The 27326-nt window shown below is 40.9% G+C and overlaps 1 protein-coding gene and 1 long non-coding RNA gene across 3 annotated transcripts in view; one reads left to right on the forward strand and one right to left on the reverse strand.

Annotated features, from left to right (window-relative positions):
• The window catches only part of FERMT1 (FERM domain containing kindlin 1), a 40978-nt gene that overhangs the window by 8809 nt on the left and 4843 nt on the right, over positions 1-27326 (forward strand). The window contains exons 4-13 of the mRNA XM_001493949.6: positions 310-456; positions 1926-2139; positions 3860-3962; positions 14622-14729; positions 15154-15285; positions 17113-17162; positions 23569-23693; positions 24473-24579; positions 25770-25991; positions 26859-26983. Of these exons, the coding sequence (XP_001493999.1) occupies positions 310-456; positions 1926-2139; positions 3860-3962; positions 14622-14729; positions 15154-15285; positions 17113-17162; positions 23569-23693; positions 24473-24579; positions 25770-25991; positions 26859-26983 (1333 nt within the window). The remainder of the gene's footprint in view (positions 1-309; positions 457-1925; positions 2140-3859; positions 3963-14621; positions 14730-15153; positions 15286-17112; positions 17163-23568; positions 23694-24472; positions 24580-25769; positions 25992-26858; positions 26984-27326) is intronic.
• The window catches only part of LOC138920158 (uncharacterized), a 30058-nt gene continuing 26298 nt past the window's right edge, over positions 23567-27326 (reverse strand). For both annotated transcript variants that reach the window (XR_011430879.1, XR_011430878.1), the window contains exon 6: positions 23567-25919. This is a non-coding gene — a long non-coding RNA (uncharacterized lncRNA). The remainder of the gene's footprint in view (positions 25920-27326) is intronic.

Raw genomic sequence — 27326 nt, forward strand, 5'->3', positions numbered from 1 at the left:
AAGGGGACAATTATACTAGTCCCTTTGTGTTGAGTGTGTTTAAAATATTTTCACAGTAAATGAAAAAATAAACTAGAAATTTTACTAGACTGAATCTCCCTCCACTGTTTGACTCCCACACACACACCCATTTTGGAGCGTCTCTGTTCCCCTTCCATTTCATCAAAAGGAATTCAGTTTGGGTCCATTTACTTCTCAGGAATTTCCTGAGAAATGGTTTCGGATGCCCACCATGACTGAGTCTTAGAAGGAGTTTTCTCTTTACTTTTTGATTTTCTTCTTTCTTTTTTATATATATTTATTTATTAGATATTAGAAGATCAGAAGAACTTTCCTTGTTAAAGCCTTCTAGTGACTATTTTAAAAAGAAGAAAAAAAAAGATAAAAATAATAAGGAGCCCATCATTGAAGATATTTTAAACCTGGAGTGTTCACCAACCATTTCAGGTTCACCAGGTAAGATTTGTGACAAGTGTAAAATGTTCACTCTTTTTTTTGTTTGCGCAGGAAGCTTCGCTCTGAGCTAACATCCATTGCCAATCTTCCTCTTTTTTTCCTTTTTTTCTTCATGTGAGCTGCCACCACAGCATGGCCGCTAACAGATGAGTGTTGTAGGTCCATGCCCGGGAACCAAACCTGGGCTGCTGAAGCGGAGCACATGGAACTTAACCACTAAGGCCACCGGGGCTGGCCCTAGTTCATTCTTAAATCCAAGAATTTCTTAAATTCTTAGATCCCAAGAACTCTCCTCCCCTCTGCTCTGCCTTTCCTCTTCCCCCCGCCCCCTCTCCCTCAAACAAAATTGCAGGATTCCTGTGATGAGAAAGGATGTCTAATTAATTTTAGAACTGACCATTTTTTTTAACAAGGTATGTGTTACAGCTCATTATTTTAATTGTATGTATTATGTTGCTGATGAATTCAAAACTTTAGTAGAACTGGCCTTGCCTTTAGGGGGAAAGGAGATTGTTTGGGTCACTCAAATATACTTGTCTTTTCCTGATGCTGTCTTCATGTGACTCTTTCCTGAATTCACTTTAAATTTTGCATTGGTCATGTAACAGGAGGGCAGGTAAAATTCTGGAAAAGCATCATCCTTTTCTTTTTACATAAAAATAAATCTCTAATGGCCGGCCCAATGGCGCAGCAGTTAAGTTCGAACGTTCCGCTTTGGCGGCCTGGGGTTCACCGGTTCAGATCCCGGGTGTGGACATGGCACCGCTTGGTGCGCCATGCTGTGGCAAGAGTCCCACATATAAAGTAGAGGAAGATGGGCATGGATGTTAGCTCAGGGCCAGTCTTCCTCAGCAAAAAAGGAGGATTGGCAGCAGATGTTAGCTCAGGGCGGATCTTGCTCAAAAAAAATAAAATAAAATAAATAAAAAATGAATAAATAAAAGCTCTAACTTGCTTGCAACATTGAGTATTTTCTTGCATAGTATATCCCAATGCAAAGGATAAGAGGGATTATTTACGCTTTCCTTATGCAAATTAGAGTCAGATGATTTATAAACCATCAATTAGCAGGGTTCTTAAAATTGACAAGTACTGCTATTTTTTAAGGGATCTGCCCCAAAATATAGTATGTACATGCATTCTGTGAGATCTCTGGTTCTCTATTCGTGCCAAAGCTCACTGCTGAAGTAGGAGAATTTTGAATTATTGAGAAAGAAATAGTCCCCAACATTTGTCTGGGTTGATTTTGGAAACTTTGACAGCCTATAAATGCCCAAGCTTTCATGAGCTAAATATTCAGGCAAGAGCTTTACCTGTGTATAACTTCTCTCCCCATCAATCATGTCTCATCTAATTATTTTAAATGGTACAGACATTTAAATTCAAAATCCATTTCAGTATAGGCAATATTAGTACTTATTTTTCCAAAGAATCTCATATCATAGTGCGTGCTCCCCTCTGCCCTGCAGTAAGTCCTGGCTTGTACAGTAAAACCATGACTCCCACGTATGACCCCGTCAACGGAACGCCCGCTTCGTCCACCATGACTTGGTTCAGTGACAGCCCTTTGACCGAACAAAACTGTAGCATCCTCGCCTTCAGCCAACCCCCCCAGTCACCAGAAGCGCTTGCTGATATGTACCAGCCTCGGTCTCTGGTTGATAAAGCCAAGCTTAACGCCGGGTAAGGATGTGGCTCCATTTTGCTTCTCTGTGAACCGATGTTGATATAGTAAGATGCTATAGAGATAGGGGAGAGGGTTTGTTTAGTTTTGAAGTTAGCACGCCTGGGAGTTATATACTGTGAGCAAAACTCAGTACTGATTTTAACAACAAAAGGGAAAAATGTGGCCTGTGGTCATTTCAGCACTTTTAAAGGGTGATAGCATTTATGTGTTCAGGTAACTCAGTGGTTTACCATGTGTAACTGCTAATTCTTTGCCCCTACAGGTGTGCAAAGTGTGTTTTATGGGATGTAGAGCAGTTTATAAGTGAGTTGGCCCCCATGGGTCAGTGGGGGAGACCCCAGGTGGCCCACCTGGCCCACTCTGTCTTATAGAACACCACATCTGTCTTTAGGCATTCTAAGGAGTGAGTCCTTCAGCTTTGTCTGAAGTGGTCTCAGAAAATACACTCGAACTGTTCACTCCCTCTTGTTCACCAAATAAAGTCAAATTTGTTAACAACATTCTCCTCCCTCTGAGGTCTGGCCCAGCTGATAGCTCCCTATCCTACTGTGCTCTCCTGTACCCCGTGCCACCATGGGGCACACTCGCTTTCTGTTGCTACCTCGCCACTACGTTTTGCTCTGCTCCAGGATTCTTCTCCTTTTCTCCTGCTCTGCTGGCCAGTCCTTGCCTCTTTAAGGCCCAGCCACATAGTGTCTCCTTCCCAGATGTCACAACTCAAGATCAGTCACTTCTCTGAGTTCTGTTCTAACAAACACCTTGCTGCCTCCACTGTCACTGTGTTCCTTTGTTATGAGGCTTGGTCTCCCCCACTGGACTGTCAATTCCTTTAGGATGGGGATTGCATCTCCCTTATCCTTGTTCTCCACAGGGCCTAATGTAATAGATGTTGAAGCCATTTTCAATCAGTGGTGTTGGATGACGCTCATCCCCGCCTCGTTTTGTTGTTACTTGTAATCTCCACCCCTCCCTATTACCCAGTATTTATGTTTCCACTCTAGAAATGTACTTTCCAGTACAGGAGCCACTAGCCACATAAGGATATTTACATTTAAATTTGAATTTAATTAAAATTAAAACATGACCCTAGCCACATTTAAATCTTCGGTAGCCACATGTGGCTAGATGCTACTCTGTTGGACAGGCCAATATAGAATATTTCCATCGTTACAGCAAGTTCTAGACAAAAGGATAGAGCTAGCTTTAGGTTGGATCAGCTGGTGTAGAGGAGAGGCCGTGTGGGTAGTCAGCAAGTACAGGTTCTCATTCTGGTTCCACCGCAAGACATGTGACCTTGAACATATCACTTAATGTCACTGAGACTCAGTTTCCTCATCCATAAAATCAAGAAAAATAAGAAAAATAAGAAGTGCCCTGGCTCCTTCACTGAGTTACTTTAAAGTGTCGCTGAGAAAAAATACATATACAAAACGCACTTGGAAAGCTGTAAAAGCTGTGAGGAAAAATGCAGCTATAAGCTTTTGTCAAGTCCTCTTGCTTACTGGTTTTTGGTTATATTACTTACTTGGACTTTGTTCAAGGGGGTATATGTGTCTGTGTGATATATATGTATGTCTGTATATAGACATACATATGTCTATATATATACACATGTATACATTTACGTGTATATGTATATATAGACATATTGTATAATACTATAATATATATGTGTAAAATTGATTGACTTTTAAAACTCATCCTATTGTTTTCTAGTTGGCTAGACTCCTCGCGTTCTCTAATGGAACAAGGCATCCAGGAGGATGAGCAGCTGCTGTTACGGTTTAAATACTACACTTTCTTTGACTTGAATCCCAAAGTAAGATACTTTTTCTCTATTCTCTTTTTTTTAATGTGAATGCGTGGAAGTGTAAAATTGAATCATTTAGTTATCAAAATTAGAATTAATTTGTGTAATCTTCTGTTTAGCACTGCAGGGTGAGACCAATAAATGTACACTGGTCTCTGAATTTTCATCTTTTAGTTTCTGGCGAGCGTGGTCAGCTGCCCGTGAGTTAGCTGGAGTCCCTAGGGGTCTTCGCACCCAGCATGGTGTGCACTGCCCCTCTCCATTCACAGGAATGAAGGAGCAAGAAGAGAGCGGCTCACAGAGCTGGAGTCCTCAATGCTTAGGACAGAAGGATTTGTCATGGCCCAGGTTAAGAGCAGGTGCTGGTGAGCAGCCAGGACCCCACGATGGCGCACACCAGACTCCCCACTGCAGTGCCAAATGAGCCTTTGGTGATGAGAAAGAGGGCTCGTCTATATAAATAAAGACACCAGCTGGTCACCAACTCTCATCTTTTTTTCTTTTTTTTTTTTTATTGAGTTATTGATAGGTTACAATCTTGTGAAATTTCAATTGTACATTAATGTTTGTCAGTCATGTTGTAGGTGCACCACTTCACCCTTTGTGCCCACCCCCCACCCCACCTTTCCCCTGGTATCCACTAAACTGTTCTTGGTCCATAGTTTTAAATTCCTCATATGAGTGGAGTCATACACAGATTATCTTTCTCTTGCTTCACCAACTCTCATCTTAAGTGCGCATCTCCAACCTGAAGGTTCCTAGGATAACTGGTGACATAAAGTCCCCTGAAATCCTGCCCCTTCCTTGTGCCTAATTCGCCCTTTAGTGTTGTGAGTCAGCACTTCATTGGCCAGATATAGAAAATGTGAACTGGGTCACTGGTCCTCTGAGTGCACAGGGTGATTTCATCACATCGTTTCCATCCAGTTTTGTGCTTGTTGCTCTTCTCCATTTCCTGCTGGGCAGTTGTTTGAGGAGCCTGCCTCAGGCCACCTTTCCGTGTAGACCCTTTTGTCATCCACAGCTGTGTCTGCCTCTCGTGGCACTGTCTTCTCCTTGGTCCTGGTTTTAAGTGTGGTCTTCAAAGGCCCATCTCAGCTCCTCTTGCTTCCCTAACTGGCATCTTCTTCAGAAGAAGCCCATTCCTGGTCATTTCTGTGGAGTTCCTATTCAGTCCTTGGTTTAGATCCAACTTAATGTCCATGGACCTAGGTTATGTCTGGAGGGCGTAGCTTCCAGTGAATCGTGGCAGAACAGCAAATTTCAGCTCTTCTTTGATAAAATCTTCAGGAGAAATTGCTCCTTCTAAACAATCGTTTTGGCCTTTTTTTTAAGGACACTGAATTATACAACTGTCCAGGTTTTCTTTTTTGCATTGTCTGTTAGAATCAAATCTGTACATTTCTTGCTGTTTTATTTTTAAGCTTCACTCTTGACTCGACTTTACTCTTGCCTTGCTTAATTCCTAGTTAATGTAAGCCATCTTGTTTTATGCTATCTATCCTAATAAACTGCGTTACATTTTTCCGAACCTAGATAATTCATAAATAAAACGTATTCATGCATTTTCTAGTTGCTAAGTCAGTAATTTGGCCCCATCTTATCTATTCAAACTTGTGCCTCTTTTGTTTACTTATACGTTTATTTGTTGGGCAGCAACTGTGTGCCAAGAACTAAGCTAGCAGCTAAGAACCCGAAACTGCTGGACCTGAGAATAAGGTTTTCAAATTACTGAAACAAAATACATAAGATTACAAAATGAAACAATTATATTGAGTAGTAACCAAAATGCTTTTCAAAATGGGTATGTTAATATATGCTAAGTTTAATTAATTGAGTAAATAATAGGATCTAGTGGCAGGTCTCATAACCAGCATAATTTCAAAGTGGTGATGATGTGTGTGAGCATTATTGGAAAACAGCAACTGTGATACAATAGGAAAAATCTGTGTTTCTGGTGGTTACAAAGTCACAAGTACACTGAAATATACTGGTTTTGTTGCCTGCATTCGTCATGGAAGGAAATGCTAAATTTCCATTAGAAGTTGGTATAAATGGAGATGTAGTTTTTCCTCATTCAACCTCATGGACCACCTGATTCAGACCCCAAAATCTAAGAACCCCTGCCCTGAGACCGCATCCAAGTCTTATCCCTTCCAGAAAAGAGTTTTTCTCTACTCTTGGTCACATGGGTCTTTCCCTTCTCTGAACCACAATTGAGAATAGTTTCAGGACCCACACCTCTAATTGTACCACATTCACGGATTTTTCTCTACGGATAAACTGCAAATTCCTTGGAGATAGGGACCACCTCTGATATTTCCTTTGCCACCCACCCCCATATGCTGCAAGGATGCTGAGAGAGCTAAACTTGCCTAGTCACCTGCTCCATGATGGGATCAGCTGGCCCTTGGGGACCCTCCTGTCACTTTCCTGCCCAAGAGATTCCCCATTAAATCCCTTGCTTTGGCAGTTGAGCCTAATGCTAAGAATAAAGAAACTCAGTCTACCCCTGAAAAAATTGTCAGGAACATGTCAGCGACTTCGCAAAGAATTCACATATGGCAGATCATTGGCATAAATGTCAAACATAGAAGGGCAGTGTTAAATATACGTTTGCCTAAAAAGTGGAAGAAACAGAAGGAATCATCCTCCCAGAAGGGGGCAAGGACACTGAAGGTGGGGGTCACTAGGGCTGTCGTCAGGCTCTTTGGCCTCCAGCTTCTGCTTGCTTAGTTGGTAAGGAGTTCTCTCTACATAGCCCAGGAACAAAACCAACTCAAATCTAACAGCCAAAGAGCTGTCAACCCAAAGGGGACAGGAAGACTCAGGCTAGCAGGACATGACTTTGGGGTACAGGCACAGTGATCCCCAGTCACGTTAGGATTGTGGCATTGGCCCCTCTCTCCCCTCCTAAAGTATGGAGTGCTATAAATAAAACCATGTTTTAAGTCTCCTATGATGTGCTGAGTAGACAGAGGGATACAGAAGCTCAAGAGGTAGCTGATGTTTTCACAGAATCTACAATTAAATGAAGAAGAGCAAAGATAGCACCCGTGAAACCATTGCAAACATACAAGGCACCCTACAACTGGGAGCTAAAGTATGATGTTATCTGTCAATTATATCTCAATTCCAAAAAAAATGGAGCTAAGTTGTGTAGTCAGACAAGAGAGCTTCTCTTCTCTGGCTTTCAGAGCGAGATGCAGGCAGGCTGTAGGACCAAGGTAAAGAAGCTGATCAAAACCTCAGATAGGGCCGGCCTCATGGCGCAGCGGTTAAGTGCGCACGTTCCGCTTTGGCAGCCCGGGGTTCACCGGTTCAGATCCCAGGTGCAGACATGGCACCACTTGGCAAGCCATGCTGTGGTAGGCGTCCCACATATAAAGCAGAGGAAGATGGGCACAGATGTTAGCTCAGGGCCAGTCTTCCTCAGCAAAAAGAGGAGGATTGGCAGCAGATGTTAGCTCAGGGCTAATCTTCCTCAAAAAAAAAGAAAAGAAAAGAAACTACAGTGGCTCTTAGCCTTGTAGTGGCAAAGATCAAAAAGTTTCATATGCTATCTTAGCAAGAATGCGGGGAAACAGGCTTTCTCATGCACTGCTTATAGGTCAAAGTACAAATTAATCTAGCCTCTGTGGAAGGCAATTTGGCAATATCTGTCAGAATTACAATTTTACATAACTTTGACCCAGCAAATCCACCCCTTGGTGTTTATACCATAGTTATACTCACATGTGTGAATTGATATGTCTGTACACAAGAACAGCTATTATACATTGTTTGTTTTAGGAAAAGTTGGGGAACCACCTAAACATCCATCCACAGAGAACTAGTTAAATACATTATGGTACATCCATATAACATGTTGTTAAGAAGGATGAGTCAGCTTTCTTGTGATGTGGAACATATTCAGGGTCTATTGTTGAATGAAAAGAGCAAGGTACAAAACAGTTCATAGGAAAACTCCCTGAGTAGGGAACGAGGAAGGGAGGGAGACTAAGTTTTTATTGTATAGCCTTTTGTCCCTTTAGAGTTTATTCAAAATGAATTCCTTCATTATATATTCTTTTGCCCCATTTAAATGCATTCAAAATGTGTAAATTTAAAAAAAATTTTCTGTTTTTCTTCTTCCTCCTCTTCTTTTCCCCAAAGCCCCCCAGTACATAGTTGTAGATTCTAGTTGTGAGTGCCTCTGGTTGTGCTGTGTGGGACGCTGCCTCAGCGTGGCCTGATGCTCGGTGCCATGTCCGCACCCAGGATCCGAACCAATGAAACCCTGGGCTGCCAAAGCAGAGCGTGGGAACTTAAACTCGGCCACGGGGCCGGCCCCCTAACAAAAGCTTTTCTAACTCCAACAGTTCATAGCACTTTTGTAACTGTTCAGTAGAAAAAGGCACATCAGCTTTAATAAGAGGCCGGGAGGATACTGAAAGCTGCTTCCCAGCTAGTAAGGAGTCTTCAGTGATTATGTCCAAATTGTAACCCCTTCTTGAGAGCGTGAAAACTCCAGGAGGTGGGTTTTGTTATTTGTTTGTATTGTTGGTTGGTGGGAGGAGAGAGGCGTTTACGGAATTGTCTGGATGGGGAGAGACGGATTCAAGCAGTGGAGGTGGCCCCGTGTGCTTCCAGCCTAGGGGTTCTATTTTCAATAAACTATGAGACCAAGGAACTCAAGGGCCAAGGGAAAAGTTTGTTTCTAAGTTGCTGACGCCACTGAAAGAGTTCTCAGAGAGAAGACCTACTGGATGCCTGTTGATGAAAGACCTGGGACCTTGTGATGTCCCAGATCGTCAATGGGAGTGTGAAAAGCCTCCAAGAGGAATAGCCAGAGCTCTCCGGGGACAACAGAGAAAGCCTGTGTTCCTCATCCTGTCCTCATGCCATCTTATTCCAGGTCCTGTTCTTCTAATGTCCGTGTGTAAATGTAGGTCACTTTTGTTTACCCAATATTCTTTCAAAGAATTGTTTTATTTGGCTTGGGCGGAGTTAAGTGTGTTGAGGTGTGGAAGCTTTTATTACATTTTTAAAATCTTTACTGACTGCATTGGAGAGAAAAGCCTTGCTGGGTGACAACTTACTCTCACTGAAACTCCTACAGCATTAGGATTGTAGACACTGAGTGACTGGCAGACATGTAGACAGACAGCCAAACAGATAGATTGACAGATCAGTCGCTAGATAGATGTGAGAGTTTGTTAGTCTAATTCAAACTTCAGTGGCTGCACATACTATTTAGATTTTGCCTTTCAACCATGAATTCAAGCAGGGTCTTTGGAGGGGGGCGGGTTTCTTGTTTTTCTGATGCGCATGTGGTGGTTTTTTCAGTTGTCTTGTCTTTTGAATGCTGTGTAATCTACATGCCGTGAAATTCACCCACTGCAAGTGTACAATGTGATTTTTAGTAAATTTATATAGTTGTGTAACCATCGCCATGATCCAGTTTTAAAACATTTGCATCACCCAAAAAAGTTTCCTCATTTGTGGTCAGTCCCTGCCCTCAGCTCCACCACTAATGTGCTTTCTGTCTGGAGTTTTGCCTTTCCTGGAAATTTCATATAGATGGAGTCCTATAGTATGTCCTCTTGTGTGCCTGGACTCTCTCCCTGGGCATGATGTATTTGGGGTTTATCTGTGGTGTTGCACGTGTCAGTCATGTGTTCATTTTTTTTTTTTTTTTAAGATTTTATTTTTTCATTTTTCTCCCCAAAGCCCCCCGGTACATAGTTGTGTATTCTTCGTTGTGGGTTCTTCTAGTTGTGGCATGTGGGACGCTGCCTCAGCGTGGTCTGACGAGCAGTGCCATGTCCGCGCCCAGGACTCGAACCAACGAAACATTGGGCCGCCTGCAGCGGAGCGCGCGAACTTAACCACTCGACCACGGGGCCAGCCCCAGTCGTGTGTTCATTTTTACTGCTGAGTAGTGTCCCATTGCGTAGATGGACACATTTTATCCACCCATCACTTGAGGGACATGTGGTTGTTTCCAGTTTGGGGCTCTTGTGAATAATGTTGCTGGGAATATTCTCGTGTGCGTTGCGTTTTGATTTGCTTTTGGAGGATTCTGGGGCTCACTCCTGGAGTTCCATGATACCTGGCAAAGGCTGCAAAACAGACAGACTTTCTGAAGATTCTTATTATTGCAGCCTCCTGAATACCAGGCACTTGGATTTGCACTTGTCTCCCCTTCCCAGCAGCTTTAGAGATGCCGAGGAGCATGCCTGGGCAGTGGGGCACATTTCCCACTTAGCTGATAGCCATGCCATTTGCTGGGTTTGGCTTCCCTCAGATTTTTACATTCCCTATCACTTTTTTTCTTTGTATGCATAAGGTTAATGCAAAAGGAAAAATAAACTAACACTAATCAGCCATTGATAAGTTTGCTTAGGTACCCTATCTTTCTATTCCTCCTCCGTGTTTTCTTTAATATTTTTATTTTTTTAAGAATAGTGTAAAATGCATACGTACTGTAAAAACAAATCACAAAAGGGGGTATTGTTTAATGGGTACAGAGTTTCAGTTTTGCAAGATGAAGAGTTCTGGAGATGCGTGGTGGTGATGGTTGCACAGCAGTGTAAATGTTCTTAATGCCACTGAACTATACACTTAAAAATGGTTAAGATGGTAAATTTTGGGGGGCCATCCCAGTGGCATAGTCGTTAAGTTTGTGTGCTCTGCTTCAGCAGCCAGGGGTTAACAGGTTTGGATCCCTGGTGTGGATCTAGCACCACTTGTCAAGCCACACTGTGGCGGCATCCCACATGAAAAAATAGAGGAAGATTGGCACAGACATTAGGTCAGCAACAATCTTCCTCACAAAAAAAAGTGGTAAATTTTATGTTATGTGTGTTTTACCACAATTAAAAATAATTTTTAAAAATCAGGGGCCCTGTGGCTGAGTGGTTGGGTTGGTGCACTCCACTTCAGTGGCCCAGAGTTTCGCCGGTTCGGGTCCTGGGCGCAGACGTGGCACCACTCATCAGGCCATGCTGGGGCGGTGTCCCACATGCCACAGCTGGAAGGACCCTCAAGTAAAAATACACAACTGTGTACTGGGGGGCTTTGGGGAAAAAAAGGAAAAATTTAAAAATCTTGAAAAAAAAAATCAAACATAAAAAAGAATTAAGAGTAAAGATGGAAAATAGTCCTTTGTCATGCCTTTCTCCCAAGAGGCAGCCATAGTTAACACTTTGATGACTAACCATTCTTGTGAATTTTTTCGCATACATTTTGTTTTGTCTTGGTTTGGTTTTTTTGTTTGGTTTTTTTTTTTGAGGAAGATTAGCCTTGAGCTAACTACTGCCAATCCTCCTCTTTTTGCTGAGGAAGACTGGCCCTGAGCTAGCGTCCATGCCCATCCTCCTCTACATTATGTGGGACACCTACCACAGCATGGCTTTTGCCAAGCAGTGCCATGTCCGCACCTGGGATCCGAACTGGCGAACCCCAGGCCACCGAGAAGGAGAACATGCGAACTTAACCACTGCACCACCAGGCAGGCCCCTAAACATATTTTTGAACAAACTTTCAGATCTTTTTCCCCAGCATAAATGGAATCATTTATTTGCTCTGTAGCTTGCTTCTTTTTACTTCATTATAAATCATGGCCATCTTTTCACATCAGTATATATATGTCTGATTCACTTTTTTTAGCCACTACAAAATTATCAAAGGAAAGGTTAAACCATAGTTTATCGGGACCCATGAGTTGCTTGCAATTTTTGCTCTTTCAAAAAACGTGGTGAGCATTCTTGTACAAGTATCTTTGATGAGTGCTTGTGTTTTTTTTAGAATAGTAACCATAGACGTGCTTATAAAGAGGCAAAAAGATACTAAACCATACCAGCAAATTGCCTTCCTGCAAACTTCATACAAGAAAACTGCCAGTTTCACCACGTCCTCTCCAACACCAGACATTAGTAATACTTATAATCTGGGCAAGTCTGGTAGGGAAATAGAAATTGCCATCTTGTTTAAATTTGAACTCTGATTATTAGTGAGATTGAGCCTCTTTTCCAATATTTGTATGCCCATTTTGGTTTCCTCTGTGAATTGCCTGTTTATATATTTGTCCCATTTTCTATTGAATTACTTACATTTTTCATATTGATTTATGAGTGCTTTTATAAAACATAATAGATATTATCTTTTATATTTATTGCACGTATTTTCTTTCAGTCTGTATATTGTCTTATAAATGTATAATCTTCAGGGTATTTTTCACCATTAAGCATGTTTAATTTTAGATTATCAAGTCAGTCTCGTGCGTCGTAACTTTTAGCCTTCCTGTCTTGCTTAGAAAAGCCTTCCTCATTCAAAGATTACAAAAAGTTTTCTCTCATTTCCTTCTAATCGTTTTGGTTGTTTAGACTTTTTATAACAGCTTTTTGAGATATAATTCACATACTGTACATTTCGCCCATTTAATATGTACATCTCAATGGCTTTTAGTAGATTCACAGAATTGTACAACCATCACCACTATCTAATTTCACATTTTCATCACCCCAACAAGAAACCCAGTACCCATTTCCTCCAAAACTCCCAGCCTTAGGCAGCCATCAGTCTGCTTTCTGTTTATGGATTAGCCTATTTTGGACATTTCATATAAATGGAGTTATATAACATGTGGTACTTTGTAACTAGTTTCTTTCACTTAGCATAATGTTTTCAGGGTTCATCCATACTGTAGCGTGTATCAGTACTTCGTCTCTTTTTATTGCCAAATAATATTCCATTATATGTATATACCTCTTTTTTTTAACCTGTTCGTCAGTTGATGGCCATTTGGGTTGTTTCCACTTTTTGGCTGTTGTGACTAATGCTGCTGCGAACATTCATGTACAAATTTGGGGGGTTTTTTCCTTTAACTTTTTTGTGTGTAGTAAAATATACATAACATTTACCACTTTAACCATTTGTAGGTCTACAATTCAGTGGCATTAAGTACATTCACAGTGTTGTGCAACTGTCACCACTGTCCATTTTGAGAACTTTTTCAGCATCCCATATAGTAACTCTGTACCCATTAAACAAAAACCCTCAGCCCACTCCCCCAGTCCTAACCCCTAATAGCCACCATTCTACTTCCTGTCTCTGTGGTAAATTTGTCTATTCTAGGTGCTTCATATAAGGGGAATCATACAATATTTGTCCTTTTGTGTCTGACCTATTTCACTTAGCATAATGTCTTCAAGGCTCATATATATTGTAGCATGTATCAGAATTTCATTCCTTTTTAAGGCTGAATAATATACCATTGTATGTATCTACCACATTTATTTTGTTCATTCATCTGTTGATGGACATTTGGGTGGTTTCTACCTTTTAGCTATTGTGAAGAATGCTGCCGTGAGCATCGGTGTACAGATATCTGTTTGAGCCCCTCTTTTCAGTTGAGTGTAGTGCAGACTTACAAGTGGGATTGCTGGATCATAGTCTATGTTTAGCTTTTTGAAGAACTGCCAAACTGTCTCCCACAGTAGCTGTACCATTTTACATTCCCACCAGCAAGGGTTCCAATTTCCCCACATCCTTGTCAACCTTTGTTATCACCTGCCTTTTAGATCAGAGCCATCCTCCTGGGTATGAAGTGGTATCTCCTTGATGGCACTTTATTGTGTATGTTTAGATTCTCTAATCTATCAGTAATTTATATTTTTTGGATGGTATAAGATTGTTTTTTGATTTTAGATTTTTGTTTTCCAAATGGCTAGGCATTTTTAACAGTCTTTATAGTGCTGAGTTCTTTCTTCCTCTACTGATATAAAATGCCATTTTTATTTTATATTAAGTTTATATGCATACACACACTTATTTCTAGATATTGCTTTACTGACATTTGTTTACCACTATAACACCACCACACTATTTTAATTACACAGCTTTATAATATATTTTAACGTCTGAAAGAACAAGTGTCTCCCCAACATTGTTGTTCTTTTTTTTTAAAGATTGGCGCCTAAGCTAACAACCATTGCCAATCTTTTTTTTTTTTCTGCTTTTGTTTCTCCCCGAATCCCCCCAGTACATAGTTGTATATTTTAGTTGTGGGTTCTTCTAGTTGTGGCATGTGGGACGCCGCCTCAACGTGGCCTGATGAGTGGTGTCATGTCCGCGCCCAGGATCCAAACCAGCGAAACCCAGGGTGGCTGAAGTGGAGTGCAAGAACTTAACCACTCAGCCATGGGGCCGGCCCCCATTGTTCTTTTTCAATTTGAACATCTTCTCTTCCAGCTCAGCTTGAGAATCAGCTTGTATAAAGTCCCGTGAAAAAAATCCCTCTCAAATTCTGGTTAGGATTGCACGGAGTTTGCAGAGCAGGTTGGGGGTCCCCTCTCCTTTATACTTCTTGTCACATAACCCATTTTCCATGACCTGTTTTTCCTGCTAATAGAAGTGTGATAAAAGAAAAGGAAACTAATAGAATCTAAAATGGGCGAGTTTGGCCCATTGAAGCTGCTCTGGAGAATATTTTGAGAAAGAAATTTCTAAATTCAGAAGTAAAATGAGCTGGGGCAGTGGGAAGACAGCTGTGTCTTTCAGTTAGCTGAGCTAAAGTTTATTGCACCTGATTAACAAGGAATGGCCTCAGTTGTCCCAGAACCCCTGTATTGTGGAATGTACCTATGCCCCGTCACACACACACACACCTATTTCTTTCTCTAGTATGATGCTGTTCGGATAAACCAACTCTACGAACAAGCCAGGTGGGCCATCCTCTTGGAAGAAATTGACTGCACAGAGGAAGAAATGCTGATCTTTGCAGCACTGCAGGTATGGGAACTTCACGACCTACTCTCTGGAAGGAAACAAAGCAAGTTTGTTTTGTTAAAGGTTCATTTTTCTTTCTACTGTTTTTTTTCATGGGAAAAAAGAGCTGAAAATGAGAGGAGTAAATTTAAATGTAAAATGCTCCTCCTAACCCACACATGTGCAAATCTTAGGGGAGGCCTTAGCCTTGCAGGCCTTCTCTCTTCCCCACCGCACGCTCAACCAGTGATGGAGAAGACCTGAGTTTGAACACAACTAACCATAAATCTCAGAATGATTCAGAGCCATCTCTTGTCTTCCCTTCTTAGGACAGAGTCCTCCTTCCAGGACGAGTTTGGTGTTACAGGGGATTGTCTTCAAAGATGAAGAAATGGCTAATGGATTCGTTTGTGTTTATAACGTCTCTAAAACCTCTGTTTCCTTGTAGTATCACATTAGCAAACTGTCATTATCAGCTGAAATACAGGATTTTACAAATGAGTCTGAGGTCGATGAAGTGGAAGCAGCACTTTCTAATCTGGAAGTGACCCTAGAAGGTGGAAAAGTGGACAGTGCTTTGGTATGAACTTTTCTGATAACTCAGAATTGTGGTTTTGTTCTGACTGATGGACAAATGTAAATGAACTTTTAAAATTAGAAATAAGAGGATATTCTGTCTGATTTTGAAAAAAGAAAATGTGTTGCCATCTGAGAAGCTTAAACCTATAAGAACTGACTAGCTTTTCTCAGGTCAGCTCTGTAAGGGACTATAGGATATTTTTGTTACTACTAAGGACAATACTTTGTAACATATTTCTTCTTAGGGATAAGTTGGCATTCTATGAGAGAAAGACTGCTGAGGGCTCCATTTCACTAGCGTAGAGCGTGGAATTGGTCCCTTAAGTCTGGAAAGAACCCTCCAGTCTACTGCATGGGGGAGCTCTGAGAACAGAGAAAATGCTTTACAGATCCAAAGCCTTATTATCTATTTACCTAGTCATACATTTAACTGGGCAAGGTTGACAGAAGTGAGGGCCTTTTGCTGGAACATTGTAGAAAGTTCCTGAACCCTTTTTTTTTTTTTAAGATTTTATTTTTTCCTTTTTCTCCCCAAAGCCCCCCGGTACATAGTTGTATATTCTTTGTTGTGGATTCTTCTAGTTGTGGCATGTGGGACGCTGCCTCAGCGTGGTTTGATGAGCAGTGCCATGTCTGCGCCCAGGATTCGAACCAACGAAACACTGGGCCGCCTGCAGCGGAGCGCACAAACTTAACCACTCGGCCACGGGGCCAGCCCCTTCCTGAACCCTTTTGACTTTAGGAAATTAATCAGCAAAAACCCTCCAGTAAAACATAAAGAAAGAAAACTGTTGTATCATATCTTGCTCCTTATCCATGAAAGGCGGCTGACTGTCAGCTTTATCATTGGAATGCCCTTCCTGTTGAATTCATTCGTTGGGTGCCTTCTTTTTGTTTAACTCTTCAATCACGGGAGCAGTTATTAATTTAATCACAGTGAATCAGAGCGGTAGATCTATTGTAACTGGATATAAATAGTAATAGATAAAAATGAGTCACTACATTCTTATGTATTTAATGTATGTTCTCTTATGATTAAATTCCTTAAAGTAGGAAATTGATATCACACAAAAGTAAATATATCATACAAACTAAACGCCAAGACTCTGTAGCAATTCAGGGGCCTGTCTCACATTTATAGGAGATACAAGCCCCATGAAATTGATGTGCCCTTTTGTCTACTTCTTCCACCAAGTAGAAAAGTTATCCTTCTTAGACTAAATGAAAAATTTCCTCCTTCCTCCCTCAGTATTATGTGGTGCCAAGCAATAGGCTTTTCAGTTTGAAAATAGGCACCAACCTACACTGCAGAATGAACCTTGAACCATATTCCTTTTGAGAGTTTAATCAGTGAACTAGATGTAGCTAGAGTTACTGTGATATAAAAACTGCAAAATATTTTGTTTGTACTTAAAAGTAGTAGTCTCTAACTCAAATTTTGAACTTGAATGGTCATGCTTGGTCAATTTTTTAATCTCTTTTTTCATTCGTGTGATATATGACACATAAAGAAAAGTGAAAAACATGAAAATGTACAGCTTAACAAATTAGTAATAAATTATCACCCAAGTCATGACTGAAATCAAGAAACAGAACTTTGCCAGCCCCCCCAGAAGCTCCTGAATGTGCCCCATCCCACACCCAACCCTCCCCACAAGGCAACTACTGGACATATGGCTAGTGTGACTGAGGAACTGAGTTTTTCATTTTATTTAATTTTAATTAATTTCAATTTAAATAGCTACATGTGGGAAGTGGCCACAGTATTGGACAGTGCTGTGCCTCCTGCCTAATTATTGCTCATGAAATGTTATCTGTTTTTCCTTAGGAGGACATTACTGATATTCCCAAACTTGCAGATAATCTTAAATTATTTAGGTAAGTCACCCTTAAAAAGAAAGGGAATTACTCATAACAAAGCCTTGCAGGTAAAGAGTCTGGGAGTTTAAATTGTACATCCATTGGGCAAGTTCATGGTTCAAAGGTAAGAACATGAGCTTTGGCATCAGACAGACAGTGCGTTGAATCCTAGCTCCATAGCACGTACTGGCCAGGTGACCTCGGGCATTTTCCTTATGTCTCTGAGCCTCAGTTTCCTGATCTGTAAAATGGGGATATATCTCCTCTTGGGTTTGTTGGGAGGATTAAATAATGCCTATGGAGCATTGAGCATGGTGCCTGACTCATAGTATATCCTCAATAAGTGGTGGGGTCAGCATGGCTGATGTCAACAGGAATGAACATACATGCCAGACTGGAGTTTCTGTTCGGGTCCATCTGGGAGGCTGAGGACTCTAACATCACTTTCACAGCTGAAACATTAATTGTCTCTAGAACTTTGATTCTGGGCTTATGTAGTGTAGTCACCTTAGTTATCTTCCTTTGCCTGTTCGAGTATTTCTGATAAACTCCCCAGTCACCTCAGGTCAATCTGAAACTGTTAAAAAGGCAGAGTTTTTTTATTTCATGGAAAGAAAGGACTGCTACGTTTGTGATGGTGCCAAGGTGTGTTAGGATGAAAGCAATAAGGTCCCTTTGAAGTTCTATCACTTATGTCACTTTATGGTTTGTTGACTTTTCTTAACAAGCACTTCAAAGGGTCAGTTGCCTTGAAAAGAAACATTAGTTGCTTTGTTAATACGCAAAGAAAGACTTAGAAAGAATGAACAATGAATCAGGTATAAATGAGAAACCAGCATCCAAAGGTAACAATATTTGTCACTGAGTTTCTACTGGTTTTTCTTTTTCTAATGTGATCATAGGATGTGGTCTCAAACAATTGAGTCATTAATTTAACTTCTGTGGCATAAATACTTGCAAGCACACGTTGTTATAGTCAGAGCTACAGAAAAAAGTAATAATTTGAATCCACAAAACATTTTCTAAATTATTAATAATTGTCCTAAAAGAAATTAGGTTGCCGTATTCTCTGTATAGAGCAAATTGAGCTCTTCACAAACCAAATGATGACACTTCCCTTCCAATAGATGTTTTTGATGAAGGAAATGATATTCTAGAGTTAAGCCCCACGTCCACATCACTTTGGTGTGACTGTTATGCTAAAACTCACAAAATTGTCGTCATATTTGGCCAGTGGCCACTTTATCTACCAAAGTTCTCAAGACATTGAACTTAATATATAATATAGTTCATTGAAGAAAGAAATACAGGAAGGAGGAGAGGAAGGAAAAAGCAAAGAAAAAAGGAGAAGGGAAGGGAGGAAGGAGATTGGAGAATAGAGCTCTGTTCTTAGTGGGTGTGTAACCCTAAAGGCCCTTCACTTCCCTGGGCCTCCTTTTTTTTAATGAGTAGAAGAGCATTGAACTAGCCCTTTGATTTTTTATGTTTTTTTTCTTTAACAGTGAAGCTCTTTTTTTTGCCTAAACAAAATCTATTGAACCCGCTATATAAATAGTGGACTTCCATTTCCAGCAACATTGTGTCTGATCTAATGCAAATTCCAATCTTGCTATAAATACATATGAGTGCCGGATAAAATGAAAATAAAGGGGTTGTAAATACAAGGTTGATCTTGAAGTGAGACTAGAAAATCCCAAGTTGCAGGAAATAAAGAGGGAAACTAGTTCTACAAATGAAGCCTCAGCTGCACCGAGGGATTTGGGCCATGGACGTGGATTCTCATGGCTTGGAGCTGGAATTTTAATCCCTGTGCAGGGATGGGAGGCGAAGCTTTAAGCTGGGGTGTGCTTCATGGAAGGCAGTGAACCAGGACCAAAGCCCCTGCCTGAAGGTGGAAACTTGCAAGGGCTCCATTCTCTGTTCAACAGGGAGTTGGAAAACTACCAGTCAACCAAAGCAAGCAGTAAGGAAGTTCATCCTTGCATGGGGTTCTATGTGAGGAAAGGAGAACTCTCTCAAGAAGTCAGAGCCAAGGTCTGTGCCACACGCAGACGTAGATCTAAATTTACATGTCTTATATGATAAGAGAATCCTGAAGAAATAAGATAGAAACTGGTGCAGGACCACAAAATCTGTGAAGGCCCAGCAAATGTAACTACAAAAACACTGGGAGGGAAATAGCCACCATTTAGCATGCGTGGCCCTTCTACAGAAAACAACAACCCCCTTGAAAAAAAACTTCCCAATAAAAATTACTAACCCTGTGAATTAGTGAACCATCATAAAGGAAAAACAGCAGACCCAACAAACAAGGATTAGCAGTTTCAGTAATTTTAGGTAATAGAACAATCTGAAGAAACCATAAAATGAGTATGTTTAGAATCATTAAGTAAATTAAAAGGTAAATATTATAATGAAAGAAAACAGGCTATATTGAAAAGGAACCAAATAGAAATTTTAGAAATGAAAAATATAGTCATAGAAATTTAAAATTGAATAGGTGCATTAAACATTGTTTAAAAATAGTTGGGACAACTCAGACAGGTAGAAATGGAAAATATGATATAGATACAATGAGAAAGTTCAGCATACGTCTACTAGGAGTTGCAAAAGAAAGTATGGGGGAGAAGCAGGCATTCAAAAGAGAAGGCTTGATGGGGCCGGCCCCGTGGCCGAGTGGTTAAGTTGGGGCGCTCTACTTTGGTGGCCCAGGGTTTCGCCAGTTTGGATCCTGGACGTGGACATAGCACTGCCCATCAAGCCCCGCTGAGGCAGCATCCCACGTAGCACAACCAGAGGCACTCACAACTTGAATATACAATTATGTACTGGGAGGTTTTGGGGAGAAGAAGGAAAAAAAAAAACAAAAGAGAAGGCTTGGGAATTTTCCATAATTGTTGAAGACAAAAATCCTTAAATTCAGGACTCACAAATCCCAACAAAATAAATCAGTATAAATGTACATCTTGATACAACCAGCCATTGATAAAAGAGTCTTTAAAATCAGAGGGAAAAGACAGATTTCCTACAAAGGAAAATAATTAGGTGGGCAGAAGACTTCTCGTTGGCTGGAAAATATCTTGAAAGTGCTAAGAGAAGACAATAACCTACAATTTTATGCCCAACCAATCTTTCAAGATTCTACTTATTGCACACCCCTGAATATAAACCAGACAAGATACAATCCTACTAGTAAATTACAAATTTAATAAAAGCAATGATTTATGCCCAAACTATAAGGTGTAACCACTGTTGGAAAAACTGCTTTGGAATAAATAAAGTGGCTCCACAACAGGGTGTTTTAGAGAGAGGCCACACATAAAATTCATTTATTGCATCATTAGGCCGGTAGGCAAGTTACTATAGTAAAGAAGTTTCGTTCAGACGTACACAATGTGCCACAGGAAATTATCAGTGAGATTCATTTCGTAAATACAAGATTCTTAAAATATAGTGGAATCTTTACAATATAAAGAGATGGAGAGTGGCCATGAAAGTCTTTGGTCTCACTGATTATCATGTGGAAAAGTACCTAACATAGAGTTATACATTTTTGTTTTTTCAAAAAGTGTTCCAAATTTATGACCTTCAATAATAGGCCTCCAGATGCTTTCAAGATAATAAGTGCACATAATCTTAAAGAGAGCATTTGGAAAAAACAGTTATTTGGAAATGTTTCCATTGTCACAATAATAATGATATAATAATCATATAATAATAATGATACTGCCTATTAAAACAATATTGTTTTACACCTTTCACACTTGCAAACAGAATTTTTCTGTGTTAAACATCATCAAGATTAAGAGTTATAGTGTGTTTTAAACCCATGTATTAAAAATATAAAAATGCAACATATTCTGATTACTTTGCATAAGAGAGTGACATCAGGGAAGATGGAAACTAGTACCTTTGTTTCAACAAAAACCTTCACAGATAGGTAGATGGCATTAAACTATGAACCTTGTGATTTAGTAAGCACAGCCAACAGTGTACTTGCTCAACTAGGGTTTATGGAACTGAGTGCTAACTTCCCTTAAAACAAGCTGAACCTTTCATATTCATTCACTTCTAATTTATATGTTTGTGTAAGTTTATAGTGTATATATTACAACATATTACAAATAGACAAATATTACAAATAAACAATTGTAAATATGTTAGGGACTACGTGCTTAAAATATTTTAAAGATGACTATGCCTAGTTTTAGTTTGGAGATTACTGGTCTAGACTAGTGTTTCTCAGACTCTGGGAACCACCTCAGGAAGCTTATTTCAAATGCTTATGCCTGGGCCCTAATTTGCACCTGCTGAATCTGAATCTTTGGGACTGGGGCAATGCCTGGGTATCTCTAACAAGCTCCTTTCTAATTCTGATGCATACTAGAGTTTGAGAACTATTCTTCTAGAAAATAAAATCAGTTCGTTAGCAGGACATTCAAAGTCCCACCCTGGCCCCAACCTGCCTAACTTTTCTTGTCTCCGTCACCCCCCACACATGGAAATGCTGAAGCCACGGAAACTACCCCCTCCCCCATTTGCATTGCTCAGCACAGTGCCAGCGTGAGGTAGGTGTTCAGGAACTGTTTGACCCAACTCTTGTCAACATGGTGCCCAGCTCTGACTCACCTCTGCATGTTGCATGTGCAGTTGCCACCTTCTAAATTTCTTTTTCCTGTTCCTCCAATCAAATTCTTATTCATCCTTCATTCTGTTTAAATGCTGTTTCCTCTGTAACTCAGCACTCACCACATCCTTGTTGTATGACATGCCATTTTATTGTATTTATTTATTGTGTGCATTCCTCTCTTTAAACTGTGGCTCCTTGAGGACTAGAGAGACTGTCTCATTCTTCTGTACGTCACTCCCCACCCAGCCACCGTCTCCACTCCTCTCTCCTCCTACCTTGCCCCCCAGCCTCTGGAACATAGAATAGGAGCAGTAATCCTTAGCTTTGGGAATGTATGGAAGCAACCTGGAAGATGAACCAAACTGGAAAAAGATAGTAGAGGGAATATGAGATCTTAAAGTCCAGTTAAAATGGAGAAGCAGGATTTCATTCTTAATTCTGAATAGAAATTTAGATGCCTAGGACTAAACTGAGACCTTGCTGTCTTTTAGTTACAGGCTGTCTTTAGATTCTGTTTTGAAAATACTGTTCATTTTGGATAATATGATTCTTAGAGAAATAATCTTTTAAATATGTTTCTTAGAATTATATTAACTACAACTATCACCATGATAAATACTATTTTAATGCAGTGGTTTTCTAAATCCTGGAAATGTGAACTCCATATAATGTTTTTCAATTTTATTTTATAATTTTTTAGTAATATGCTCCTGTAATACACTGCTGTTTTAGTGAACATCTTCTCCCTTATCCGTATGTTAAGGATAACGCGTTTTTAGCTAAGGAAAGACTAGTACTAACATGTTAAAAAACTTGTTCAAAATTACACATGAGTGGTGTTAACACCAAGCTTCTTCTCTTCTCCCCAACTTGAATGCAGAAATCCACTCACCTGGCGTGAAATACCCTGATCCACCCCCAAGGCCAGGATTGTTCCACTGAACCACATACCACTCCTATTATCTTCTCTCTGCCCATCTGTACCCCCTTCCTACCCTCCAGCTCTCTCTCACATTTTCTATTTTCAGTGACCCAACTGAATCCCGCCTTTGGCACCAACAACCTTGTCTAGCCCAGAGTACAAAGTTTTCTGGCCCCAACAGATATCACTGTTGGAGATCTTCCCCCCCAAATATTTTTGAATGACAGTAGAATCTACATAGATTTTGTAGATTTTGATGATTTCCTTGGCTCACTGGGAATTCTCTAGTGGTTTCTCTTAAGGATCAAGAAAAGGTTGCTTATTTTTATGTCTGATTTTTTGTCAGATAACTTGACGGTTGTGCTGTCCATATGGAGGACAGCTTTTTCAAATCCAAGAAGTATATGGAAATTTCAGATGTCACCAGATTTGTGGATGTCTCTCACATACATAATATAAGTTGTTGGAATACTTCAGTTCTGCCAGGCAGAGTGATGACACTTTTATGGAGATTGCCTCTTCCTCATAAAGCCCTGTGAATTGGAGGCTGATACTCTCCCCATCATACAGAGACAGCACACGTGGCCCAGGCAGATGAAATGTTTTTCCCAGGGTCACACACGTAGGCAGTAGCAGAGGCACAGCGTGGCCCTGGGTGGGTCTGACTCCTGAGATTTCGCATTAACTTCAACATCTCATATCAAAACCCCATTTTTAGTTTTTAGAAATGAGGTAGCAATTTGAAAATTATTTTTAAAAATAAAGAATATGTTGTTTGAAAGGGTCTCTAGAGCTTCTTGATCCACTTGAAATTTTTGGTGTCCTACATTTCTGGATGATTGTATAAACACTTACTGTACTTTAATTTGCAGGCCCAAGAAGCTAGTATTGAAAGCTTTCAAACAATATTGGTTCGTCTTTAAAGACACGTCTATAGCCTACTTTAAAAATAAGGAACTTGAACAAGGAGAACCAGTGGAAAAACTAAATCTTAGAGGTAAGAGGGTCCTACACCTTGGTATGGCTTGTCGTCACCCAGCAAGCAGATGGCAGTCAAGACTCCTACCCAAGGCAGCAAGGTTTACTTCCAGAGGAACCCGTATGTCGCTGGTTTCAAAATGGCAGCCTGCCTGCAGCTCCTCTTCCCCGTGGAGCATGGACCTGAAATGTGATCTAGTAAATGTGGTTATTTGCATTCTACTGTCCCTTCTTAGTGTCTCTAAGTCTATGAAGTGATGGTAATTGGTGTCATAAGCATAGTACATGACACATTGTAGGATCCTGAAAAGCTTTCTGAATTCCAGAACAGTTGTGCTTAATTCAGTATCACTTTAGTGCCTATTCTAATTTCTGAAAGTGGCTGTGAGTATACTGGTGACTCCATTAACAAATATTTAATTAACCAGTGCACTTAATTCCCTTATCATTGTGACAATCAGAGAATTCCCTCTGCTCTGATTTATTTAAAACTTCATATTCATAATCATTCCTATGAGTCACACTAGCCAAGCCAATCTGAAAAATAAATTCAATTGATGATATATTTAAGAAAATCATAAAAGAAAATATTTTTATTTATCCAGGGTAATCGCTGGTAAGTCTCACTTAGTTATCCTTTAATTGATGTTATCAGCTTGCTCCTCAATTTTCCAGAAGAGAACCCAATCTGAGGGGCTTATGTTCAAAGTCTTTTAGATACGCATTTTAGATACACAACTGATATTTATAAAAGAGATTTCTCAGAACTCAGTTTTGTCCCTGCCTTTTCTCATTCAGGCTGTGAAGTGGTGCCAGATGTAAATGTAGCAGGGAGAAAATTTGGAATCAAGTTACTAATCCCTGTTGCTGATGGTATGAATGAAGTGTATCTGAGATGTGACCATGTAAGTAAAACCAAGAAAATGTTAAGTCACTTCATCTCTGTTAAGCCTAAGGACAAACCATCTGAGGTGTTTTCTCAAATCAGAGCACTCATCAGTCAGCTATGGCTTGGTAACAAACAAACACAAAATCACAGTGACATATGCCAATAAGCATTTGTTTCTGAAACATCTGCAGGTAGGCTGGGGGTTGGATGATCCAGCCCAGTGTCAGCTGGGCAGATCCGCTTCAAGCCAGAGGTCTGGCCAGGCTTGGCTCCGTGCTGCAGGCTGAGCTCATTCTGTGTATTCTGAGTCCCAGGCTGCCTGGAGAGACTCTTTTCCTAGTGATGGCAGGAGGAGGGGAACTGGAAACACGTGAGACCTCCTAAAGCTTAGGCTCACGGTTGGTACGCTGTCATTTCCACCCACATTCTGTTGGCCAAAGCAAGTCCAAGGCTGCGCCCAAAGTCAAGAGGTGGGAAATTACACTCTGGCTCTGGTGGGAGGAACTATAAAATTACATAGCAAAAGGTATGGATAGCAGGAGGGTAAAGATCAAGGCCGGTAATTCAGTGTACCTCACCTACTCCTGCTGTGAAGAATGCCATCCTTTAACTGCATCCCCTCCGCTTCTGGGGCCACTCTTTGCTCCCTGAGGTAGAAAATGAGCACAGACATTAAAGCACAATGGAAGCCACCATTTACTGATTCAGATCCCATCAGTGGACCTGAGTCCTACTGTGGGATTAGAATCTTTCCTAAGGATAGGCCACGGTGGAAATAATGTGAGAAATCAGTTAATGATTTTCTCTCATTTTCTTCTGTCAGAGAGATAAGACATGATATGAAAATGGAAATATATATCAAGGAAAGCTGTTGAGTGGTTGGGTTTTCACCTGTCTGTGCTCCATGGCGCTCCTTTGTGTCCCTGGTTGATCTTTAAACGCAAAGTTCCCTCCATGGAATTTATCAAAGCTGACATTCCTATTCTCTGGCCCCTTGGCATCTAGAAACTCAACACAGGACTCAGAATCTTTTGTTGGGTGTTAAATTAGGTGATTGACAGCCATCAGAATGTGTGCCACTTCACATCCTTCTTTGCTTGGGAGGTGACGGTTTTGTGTTATGGAGATGAAAGCCCGAGGCCAGCTGTGTTCCCTCGGGTGTCTTTGCACTTGAACTGTTTCTCAGCCCTCTGACATTTGCTGCAGGAGAATCAGTACGCCCAATGGATGGCTGCTTGCATCTTGGCGTCAAAGGGCAAAACCATGGCAGACAGCTCTTACCAGCCGGAGGTCCTCAATATCCTTTCATTTCTGAGGATGAAGAACCGGAACTTGGCATCTCCTGTGGCTTCCAACCTGGAAAACATGGACGTGAACCCGGAATGTTTTGTGTCACCTCGGTGTGCAAAAAAACACAAGTCGAAACAGGTACTGCTGATCTTGTTGGGGCAAGATTGTTCACAGTGAATTCTTTATTTTCTGAAATAAAATGAGGAGTTAAAATGATCAAGGCCATCATCATGAAAAGTCAGCTGACGGGGAAATTTGACTGTGGACAGGGTATTAGATGATATTAAGAGATTATTGTTAATTTTGTTAGGGGTGACTGTCCTGCTGACTGAACGTGACAATTTCCCATATTTAATTTAATTAAAAATAAAATATTTTAGGGGCCGCCCCATGGCCGAGTGGTTAAGTTCATGCCCGGGGTTTTGCTGGTTCAGATCCTGGGCGTGGACACGGCATCGCTCATCAGACCATGCTGAGGTGGCGTCCCTTATAGCATAACCAGAAGAACCTACAGCTAGAATATGCAACTATGTACTGGGGGGCTTTGGGGAGAAGAAGGGAAAAAAAAAGAAGATGATGATTGGCAACCGATGTTAGCTCAGGTGCCAATTTTTAAAAACAAACAAAAAGTTTTCATTCCCACAAATTGAGATTTTTAATTATGCTCCCATAAGTGTGGATTAAGTTACACAGATGAACTGATTCAAGTACAACCATTGTCTGTGGACACTCCACAGACCCCAGGAAGAGGGACCCAGAACTCTCCATCTGCATGAACCTTAGAAGCTGGTGTGTTCGCTGGTCTTGTTCCTTCTTCTCCCCAGGGATTTACGTGTCTTGTAGAAAAAGAGAGGGGCAGCGAATGAAGGAGTGAATGAATGGTCTTTGTAGAGCTGCAGTTGGGCCTTGCATTTATTTTTCTCCTTGGGAATCTGAGCTAGTGGGACGGTTATACAGTAGTAAGCACATGCTAAGGAGAGTTTGATGTCTCCCGCTTCTGCTTAGCTGGCAGCCCGGATTCTGGAAGCCCACCAGAACGTGGCCCAGATGCCCCTGGTCGAAGCCAAGCTGCGATTCATCCAGGCGTGGCAGTCTCTCCCTGAATTCGGCCTCACCTACTACCTTGTCAGGTGATCACAGTGTTCACTTGCTTCTCTCACTTTCTGTTCGATTATAAGGGCCTTTCCTGGAGGCCAGTTTATTCTCACTTCGTCTAGAACGTAGAACTCTTTATTTTAGAATGCTGTCCTTTCACAAATGGCCCAAGCCCTTCTGGCTGCTCTCATAACCATCTTCCGTCCCTTCTGTTCAGAGTGCCAGGTATGGCTGCCTCTCCCTTCATCCCCCTGAGTTTTCAGCTTAGCAGGCAGAGGAATCCTTTTAAGATCTACATCAAACCGTGTCAGGACTCTGCTCAAAACCATCAGAAGGCATTCTGTCTGGCTCAGAGTAAAAGCTAGATTCTTACAATGG

The sequence above is a fragment of the Equus caballus genome, chromosome 22 (genome assembly GCF_041296265.1).
Source record: "Equus caballus isolate H_3958 breed thoroughbred chromosome 22, TB-T2T, whole genome shotgun sequence".
NCBI lineage: Eukaryota > Metazoa > Chordata > Mammalia > Perissodactyla > Equidae > Equus > Equus caballus.